Source organism: Amphiura filiformis, chromosome 5 (genome assembly GCF_039555335.1).
Source record: "Amphiura filiformis chromosome 5, Afil_fr2py, whole genome shotgun sequence".
Taxonomy (NCBI): domain Eukaryota; kingdom Metazoa; phylum Echinodermata; class Ophiuroidea; order Amphilepidida; family Amphiuridae; genus Amphiura; species Amphiura filiformis.
This window is the reverse complement of record NC_092632.1, coordinates 25944610-25954244: the sequence shown is the minus strand read 5'-3', so window position 1 is coordinate 25954244 and position 9635 is coordinate 25944610. Positions and strand designations below refer to the sequence as shown.

Here is a 9635-nt window from a genome sequence, read left to right as displayed (position 1 = left end):
TACTCTAAATTTGCAACAAGGTTCGTTATTCTGAAAGGACCACAGCAAACATAAAACGTTTTCGTCTTCATTCGCAAAAAGTTAGAAAAGTTTGCCGAAAAACGTTTAAATGTCGGGTTATATAAAGGGTATATAATGGGCACAAAACGTTTTCATAATATTCAAAAACATTGTTTGATAACTTACTGCAAATATTCAAACATAATAAATGTGGACAAAACTATGGCAAAAATGTTTGCAAAAAATATTTTACAATAACATTTCCAAAACAGTTATAGATATAGTTATTGAGTGTTTCTATACAAAACACTTTAAAACGTTTTAACGACTAATAGCCCTTCGGAATAGCGATCTGTTCCCGAAACTCAAGTGGGTTTACTGCATGACCAAGCTTTCTTAATGTGATTTTGATCATTTTAATTTTCCACCAGCAAAACCTTATTAGAGTGAGTATTTAAAAGAGTAATATTGAGTCACATTCCATACAATACAGTTTAAATAAAAATATTGCTTAGATTCTGTCAAAGCACGTCAAAGTATTCTTCTGGTCATAGCAACTCGTATTACTTGACTTATCTGCGGCATAACCGTTCTTGAGTCATAAGCAAGAAGGTCAAAGTCATGAAAGTGGGGTGTGGTCAGGTGTTTTGGCCACGCAGGGGTCAGAAACGCAAAGAGCTCCGATTTCAACAAAAATGGTCTCACGTTTTGTCGTATGTGGAACTTGATATTCTATCTAGTAAAAAAACAACCCTTATAATATTCAAAAAATTGCAATTAAACTAATGTGCAATTTCTAATGAGTTATGAGAAATTAGTTATGAGTTATTTCATGTTACACAGGGAAAGAGTCATATAAATTAATGCAAAGTGTCCCCCGTGCCCCTTATGACGCTACGCCACTGTGACGTCACTGCCACAAGGGGCACTGCTTGGTGAGGCAAGATGTTGTATAGAGGTACTATTTGGTCTTTGTTAAGTCTTTGTCGCTGGTCCAAACTTCTCTTTTAAACAACTTCTTAGGAATGGGTAGCTTTTTATTCCACTCTACCTCTTTTCAAACAACATTCCCTGCCTAGAGGATCCTGCAGATTTTATTCTACCTATTGACCTGTTGGTACTTGCATCGTTTTCTTTTAAGTACAAGATTAAATTTCATATTCTCTATAGGTGTAAACATCATGAATTCCTTTTCAAAATAATATTAAGAATACAAATAATAACAATAAAGAAAGTTGGTGTACAATACAGTTTTAACAGCAATTTGCTGACGAAAATCTAAAATGGAATTAAAGAAAGTGCTGCGTTTTCTAAACCTGCATGGTGTCATAACATGCATGTCTAGGCCATGTGTTTGTTATCAATATAATCTTCTTTATGTTATCTATGCCCGGTATCAAGACCAGTTATCATGGGATGGAGAGAGTATATAAACTCTCGGAGAATAGCTCATCTTCACTTTCTCTTTTACCATTCTTGAGGTAAGTACTACTAAGACATCAATGTCAGCAATGGACAGGCAGCCAGTTGGCTAACTTTGAAACTTGCAATTAAGTTCAGAACTTCAGACAAATTCAATATGCTTTCCTGCTTTCCATTTTCAAATTTAAACTGCTTGAATAAGTTGCCATAATTCTATTAATATGCTTATGCTTATGATTCTTTCTTTTTCAGTTTCAGAAAACACCTAAGGAATCTATAACCATGCGTGTGTTCATCTTAGCTTGCTTAGTGGCTGCTGCCACAGCCATTGCACCTCTGCACAAGGTTCAGGAAAGGATTCCAGGCAAATACATTGTTGCACTAAAGGTAAGACAGTTGGTATAACTCAAGAATTCTTTACCATGGTGCATGTGTTTATTTGGGTTTGTTTCCTGCTGCCAAAACCATTGTTCCATTGGCAAATACACTGTACTTATGGTATACTGTATTTGAATAATAGAACAATGTAACAGTTTGAATTTGACATTCCTTGTGTGTGTGATTGAGGTGTTCATGTGTGATTAGCAGGTTTCATGTAATGAGTGATTGAGGAGTTCATGTGTATTATGTACAAAGTTTTCTATAAAGAAGTACAATAATTTGGAAAAACTCTTCAAATATTTTCATTAAACTGCCAATTTTATTTCTGCTTCTTTTGTTTCAGCCTGGCGCTAGCATCAACTCTGCCGCTTTCAGTCTTAACAATGTCCGTGCCCGCGTCCAGAAGAGGTTTGCCGCTTTCAACATGTTGGCTGTCGATATGGACTCACAGGTTCTAGAAAAGGTATTGATTCCACTTGTTTCTTTTTGATCACCATAATACTGCACTTTGAACCACATTGTTCTCATTTCCATGGGCTGACCACTTTTCAACAAGCATATCTCAAAATTTGACCAGAAGTTGTGGAATAAGATTTTTTGTACCCAGCAAAGTCAAAGGTCAATAAATGAGTGTGCAAGCATATTGGGTTTAAAGAACTGTGTCCGAACAAATGAGCATTTGGGAGATCTCAGTACCATACACTGGAACTTCTAGAAGAGTTGTGTAAATGGTCAATAGACCCAAAAAAATCATCATGACTTCAACATTTTTAATTAAAGTTTTTTGAATATCACTATACAGGTACGTGGCTTGAAAGATGTCCTATTTGTAGAAGAAGATGGTTTGATGAGAGTACAACAAGGTGCTACCTGGGGTCTTGACCGTGTAGATCAGAGAGCTCTCCCATTGGATGGCGTCTATGCTTCAGATAGTAAGTCAGAATATTGGGTTTAATGTTGGGATGGGCGAAAGAAATCAGGGAATCTTGGTAAAGAGATGTTATTGGGCTATTCCAGTTAAAATCCGCACAACCCCAATGGAAAACATGGTCCTAATCTCCCACACATGTGGTCTAGATTTCAAAATGGAGTCACTCATTCAGTTAACTTCATTTCAAATTCACACTCCCTGCGAGAAAATTGAGGTTATACCTTCCATGAAGGTGTATGGGTTTCAACTGGAATAGCCCAATGCAGTTTAAGCGAAATATCAAATAGCAGCTTTACTTGACCTATGCGTTAGGTACTTTAGACACTGTCTGTCCAATAATGAGTGTTTGCATTATTAATTTATAAGAGAAAGGACGGTTCTAGAGAGGTTTATATGTGTGTATAGGAGATAATCAGATGTGGTGAGGACATACGCCCCTTGGAAAAATATTCTTAGAAAAAATTGGGACTACATAAATAAACATTTCTATTAAATCAGGTCTGTTTGGATGCTCTTTCCCCTCTAATCAGGACCACACTTTCAGTGGCCAAACTTTTGCTCTCTTTGAACGCCGAAGCAGGTTAGATAACTGTGTTTTTGAGGGAGATGGGCGAGAGTAGATACTATCTGTCCACTATAAGTTTCTGAGATGGACACGTATGAGAGTGAATCGCAAAGAGAAAGGAAGGTTCTAGAGTGGTTGTGTGCATGTGTGGATGGGACAAGTGCTGCTTGTTTGCTAGAGAGAAAGAGAAGGAAAGTTTATAGAGACCATGCACCTACTTTTGTTTGAAACTAACAATGTTATTATCCTTATTTCACCTATATAGATGACGGTACTGGCGTGAATGTATACGTCATTGATACCGGTGTCAGCCCAGACCATGTTGACTTTGGTGGTGTTGGTGGACGTTGTGAGATGGCCTATGATGTTGTTGGAGGAATTGTAAGTATATCGCATTTCATTATGATACTGTTAGTAAAAAGATGTCCACTTACATGGAGCTTTCAACAGAGAATTTTACACTCCTTGATTGGTTTAGTAAATTATACATATGAACTTAGCCACCAGCATAGAATGATAGAATTAAAGAACAAAAATCAGAACTGGACAGGAAAAAAGATGAGTGTCTTGATCTCTAAGAGAATCTTGATCCTCAGTAAAGACAGCCTTTGTAGTGCACCAAGTTTGTGGTGATATATGTCATATTTCATATGATACTCTTAGTGATTGGTTTTTTAAATTATACATATATGAACTTGACCAATATCCGCATAGAATGATGGAAGAAATAACATAAATCAGCATTGGAAAGGTTTGATGAAAAAAGATGAGATTCTTGATTTACAAGAAAGAGTGTCTCGATATTCAGTAAAAACAACCATTTGTAGTACACCAAGTTTGTGGTGATATGAAATAGCGCGATGATTTTCACTAGCAAGGATTTCTCCATGACAGTTGTCTTATCACATCTCATATTATAGGGTGGTGGTGTTGACTGCAATGGACATGGAACTCACTGCGCTGGTACCACTAGTGGATCTACCTGGGGTGTAGCCAAGAACAGTATGGCATATGGTATCCGTGTGCTCAGCTGTCTAGGATCTGGATCTACCACTGGTGTTGTTGATGGTAAGTTTACTCATAGACCATTTAATAATTTTTAGATGGTCTATGGTTTACTCCTGGAATAGGGAGGGAATGAGAACTTGCTATTCTTTAATTGGTACAACTAGCAGTTCTACTTGGGTTGAGAATGTCCAGATGAAGTTGTAGATATTCACAAAAGAGCTTGAAATCATGAGCTATTTCTTCCAATATTTGACCAACATTTCTGAAGAGTTTTTACAAAAACGTATTGTTTGAAAGCCTAAGGACAATATGTATTATATGTCCAATGCACAATTCTCAAAGTAGCCCGATGCCAGTTTTGAAGTATCATGGAAGTGACTTCAAGTGAATGGATTAATAGTAAATGGTAAAAAGGTCCATTTCATGACGACAAAAAGTTTGCATCTCAAGTTCAGCCCCCGTTTTTGGAATTCTGCACTTCTTTAAACAAAATGTAGATAACAGTTACAAAATCATCTTTGTATAGCATACGTGCAATATTGTTCATAATTAGCATAAAAAAGAAACATGAAAGACAATGTTATTATTTACAAGCTTTGTACACCGATAGACCTATTTATGAAGATTGTGTTTTGTAATTATATATAGGTACAAGTATTGCCTTGTGATTAATACTTTTAAGAATTAACTTGTGATTTGAATTATTTGTTTATAATGTAAAACAATGATTTGTAATTAATTTGAACTACTTATTTATGTGACAAGGCCTAATAATGTTATTTGAAATTGTCGAAGTTTCTGTTTAGTAACGAAAGCATTTTAGTTTTTGAAACAAGCACAAAGCAGCACAAAATCTGGCTGTAGACGTAAACTTCACAATATGTTTAGGACTTAATTATTTTAATATGAAAATGACAAATTTTTCATCTATCTTCTTGTGCTATAGGAATGAACTGGGTAGCCACCAATGGTGTACGTCCAGCTGTTGCTTCTATGTCCCTCGGTGGTGGCTCTTCATCTGCCATTGATCGTGCCGTCGATACTATGCACAATGCCGGAGTTGTCGTATCAGTTGCCGCTGGTAACAGCAATGCCAATGCTTGCAACTACTCTCCTGCCGGAGCAGCTAATGTAAGATCAAAAACTGAATCCTAATTCATTATATTTTGTCAAAAAACAGGACCACAGAAAAATCAGAAAACTACTTTCCCATAATATCAACAGCTTTTACTATTATTGAATAAATACCGCATTGTCTGTAATTAACGCCATTCTAATATAATATATAATAATATATAAAATGATACTCCTCAAAACATTACCAAAATGGAGAAATGCCATATCATTTTAGTAAGCTTAAAACTTGTATTTGCTGCCTGTCACAATCGCTAAATTGCATATATAAAACCTATTTTAACTTACATTGCCATACAGTTCATCGCCAAGTTAGAGTACAATATTCATATAAAGAAGTAATTAAATCATAATCATGCATAAAAAGGCACTAACAGATGTTATTTTGTAATATTTCCCGAAAATAGGTATTTTCTGATTTTTGTCCCAATTTTTGAACTTAAAAATTCACCTTTAATATATTCCCCTTGAAAACAAATTGTAGACAATACAAGTCGTAGTACAAAATACTACATACAAAGCCTAGTAGCTTTGGGACATACAAATGCTATCTACTGAAGATAACAATAATCCTATAATGAACTTGACAGAGTGAAATTAGACTCAAAAGAAACTGATATTGTATTTTAATTTCACTCAACACCTTTTAAATAAAACGAATTTCTATTATTTGTGACCATTTTATTATCACGGGGCTATTTCTTGTGACAGGCAAAGTGGGAATTGACTCAAACTTACAACAAATCTGTAGTAAACACTCTTTGTTGCAAAATCATGATTGAAACCTAGCACGAGTCATCCAATTGAACAAACATGGTGGTTGTACTGGAATTGGAAATAATTATATATTTTCAAATTTTCACCTCAATTTGGGCCTCCTGTGCCACTATGATGTAAAACCAATCTTGCATAGGGGTGCATCATAGCTCTATGCTGCATGTTTCCGGAAAGTCATTTTAAGGGGCGCAAAGTTAAAATGAATATTTTCCATGCAATTCATGATAAAGAAATGAACTATAGAATAGATATTGCAGTCATTGAAACCTAAAACCTATATTTTTTCTGGGGTTTCAATTTTGATTTTTGATCCAATTTCATTAAAAAGAGTACACTGGAAGGGGCTTTAAACTAAGTTGGTCGGTTATGGTTATCTATCAGGATACCTTTTTATAATTTGTTGTTTCTTAATGTTCAATATCATTCTATTTGATGCAGGCCATCACCGTTGGTGCCACTGACAGCAGTGATGCCCGTGCTTCTTTCTCCAACTATGGTGAATGTGTAGACATCTTTGCTCCAGGTGTAGACATCACTTCTGCTTGGATTGGTGAACCTGATGCAACCAACACCATCAGTGGAACCTCCATGGCCTGCCCACATGTCTCTGGTAAGTTAATGCTCCCTGTATTATATCTCCCCCTCTAACTCATGCCCCTCTCCATCCTCCCAGTGAATGTGATGGAACAACACCATTCAGTGGAGGGCACGCTGCCCAGCAAACACACAAATGTTTTTAAATCGTTATAAACATATTATAAATAAATTTTGCTTTTGTTCAAAACGTTTTAATAACATTTAAAGGTCATTCAAATATTTTTAAATCGTTTTTATGAAAAAATACTCAAACAACAATTTAAAAACCAATTTTTTAAAAAAATCAACACTTAACAACATTATGTAAAATACAAACTTTTGCATCAAGTTTTTCAAAAACATTTTCTCTGAACGTAACCCGACATTTAAACATTTCTGTAAAAGGTTTTGTGTTTGCTGTGTGACTATGCGCCTGCTTTGCTTGTAGTAAAATAGCATTTCTTTTTAAACTTTTATCGTAATATGATAATAAATCCCCCATTGTGTTCTACAATTAAACAGTTACACAATTAGTGTTCTTTATTTAATTATCTTTGTTATCTTTGTTATTTTGAATTCACATTGATATGAAACTTTCCTGGCAGATATTACTCCTTCTGGTTATATTACTAGCTTTTTGAACATGCAAAAATTATGTTGTCATGCTGATCAAGGGGAAACTAGAGTTTTCCCAAAAGTATTCCTACTGTTTTCTTGGACAGCCTGTATAGTAGTATACGTGTTTTTTTCTTTAAATTGCTAACTCTGTTTTATATCTATTTGTTTAAACCCACTAGGTGCTGCTGCTCTCATCCTCCAATCTAACCCAGATATGGCTCCAGCTGATGTATGGGCCCAGATGGCTGCTGATGCTACCCCTGATGTTGTCTCTAATCCAGGACGCAGATCACCAAACACATTCCTATATGTGAACTAAAGAACTTAACCGAACTAGACTGGACTAAACTGTGCATATGTACAAATATGCATATGCCCAAATAAATTTCAAACTTACAATATATTTCAAAATGCTCAAAGAAATAATAGATGGATTTTAAGACCAATATGGACAGATGTTAATGGGATTTCTGCAAGAGTTTTGAAACCAGACTTGATATCATATAAAGCACAAAATATGTTTGAAACAGGTTTATATCTATTGGAGCATTATGGAGCTTTTGAGAACATGTGCATGTTAAGTTTCTAAATACTAAATCGTGCTCTAAACATACAATGCTGATGGATCCAAATTCAAGTTGTTCTTGTGGAAAGTCCCGATACGACTGTATAGTATTTTTTGCAGTTCAGACTCATCAAAAGCAAATACTGATCTCATGTACACACCTTTGTGTGCTGTAACTATAAGAAGAAAGAAGAAAATAAATATTTTGTTGATAAATTACATTATGAAGCTTCAGTGTTGACTTCTTGAGACTATTTCATCAGAAATTTACTCTTTTTAAAGAGATTATTTAAAGTAAAATTTGCTCTTTGAAAAGAAGTAGTTTTATGTTGTACTATAATACACATATTAACATCCTGGTATAACTTAAGACTTAAAAACCCCCATTTTAGTGTCAGCCCAGCAAACACAAAAATGTTCTTAAAACGTTTATTCAAAACGTTTTAATAACATTTAAATGTCGGGTTATATAATGATCATGAATACGTTTTAAAATATTAGGCCTATTGTAAAATATTTTGGGCAATCAGTTTTGCAAAATATTTTGTCAACAGTTAAATAACATTCTAAATAACATTCTGTTTGAATGTTTTGCATCACGTTTTCAAAAATGTTTCATGAATGTTATTAAAACGTTTTTATACCCTTTATATAACCAGTCATGTAAACTTTTTCTGTAAAACATTGTATGTTTGCCGGGAGGTATTAACCCAACGATGTACTGAAATGACACCGTTGAATACGACAACTGCCAGTTAACATTTTAATATTTTAAAAAATGAAGAGAATATGGATCATATTCCCTGGGTTTATATGGTGAATTCATTGATAATGATAATTTCTCTTGATCAATCAATCAATCAATCAATCAATCAATCAATCAATCAATCAATCAATCAATCAATGCGACGCACAAATCTATATGATACCTATTAATATTATTATTTCATGTATTTAAATCAATTGTTTCATTCGGCTTCAATTTTAATGTTATTATTTTACTATTATTTTCATATTTTGCTTTTGTCACCTGTCCTCATATTGATGAAATCAACCCTTGACGGACTTATAATATTATCGTGAACCATTTTTCTCTGTGCACATCTATATAATAAGATGCAGAGGAAAGCAAGCCGCCCAGCAGCTGTTATATAAGACTACGGTATTATAGTCGTGATGTATTAAATGTGATGTACTGTGCTATAGGCTATTGATAATCTAAACTCCTTCATCAACAAGTTTCATGATTTCAATAGATGATTGATATCATTGTGGTCATTTTCTTAGCCATTGCCATGTAGAGTGCCATTGATATTATCAAGTAGTCATAATAAACAAGCGAAAACATTCATCGCATATTCATATGATAGTGCATAATGAATTCCACATGAAATAAAGAACTAGATATAAATCAAGGATACTATTAACCCATGATGTTAATTACATATTATATTACCCCATATTCCAAAAGATGACAGAAGAGATTGGCATAGCATTGGTGTATGTTTTCAGTATAGCTGTAAGTTCCACCAAATTGAGAACGCGAGGTTTTTACTTCGACTTTTATTCACAATAAACGCAGTCATAAACATGATGAAAATGCAAAGATATATATACATCATACCATGGTAGGTATTATAATACCTACCATGATCATA

General features: G+C 34.4%; 1 protein-coding gene across 1 annotated transcript; it reads left to right on the top strand.

The window, feature by feature from the left end:
- The first annotated feature begins 1680 nt into the window (after nt 1–1680).
- LOC140151837 (aqualysin-1-like) lies at nt 1681–8164 on the top strand. The gene is made up of 8 exons (XM_072174163.1): nt 1681–1809; nt 2147–2266; nt 2606–2735; nt 3565–3680; nt 4220–4367; nt 5254–5438; nt 6657–6828; nt 7592–8164. Exons 1-8 carry the CDS (start codon nt 1705–1707, stop codon nt 7729–7731), a joined length of 1116 nt encoding a protein of 371 aa, XP_072030264.1. The 5' UTR covers nt 1681–1704; the 3' UTR covers nt 7732–8164.
- Nucleotides 8165–9635: the final 1471 nt, after the last annotated feature.

Coding starts and splice junctions, on each gene's coding strand:
- LOC140151837 (XM_072174163.1), top strand. CDS start 1,705: ATGCGTGTGTTCATCTTAGCTTGCTTAGTGGCTGCTGCCACAGCCATT. Junction 4,368..5,253: donor TACCACTGGTGTTGTTGATG/GTAAGTTTACTC, acceptor CTTGTGCTATAG/GAATGAACTGGGTAGCCACC. Junction 6,829..7,591: donor GGCCTGCCCACATGTCTCTG/GTAAGTTAATGC, acceptor TAAACCCACTAG/GTGCTGCTGCTCTCATCCTC.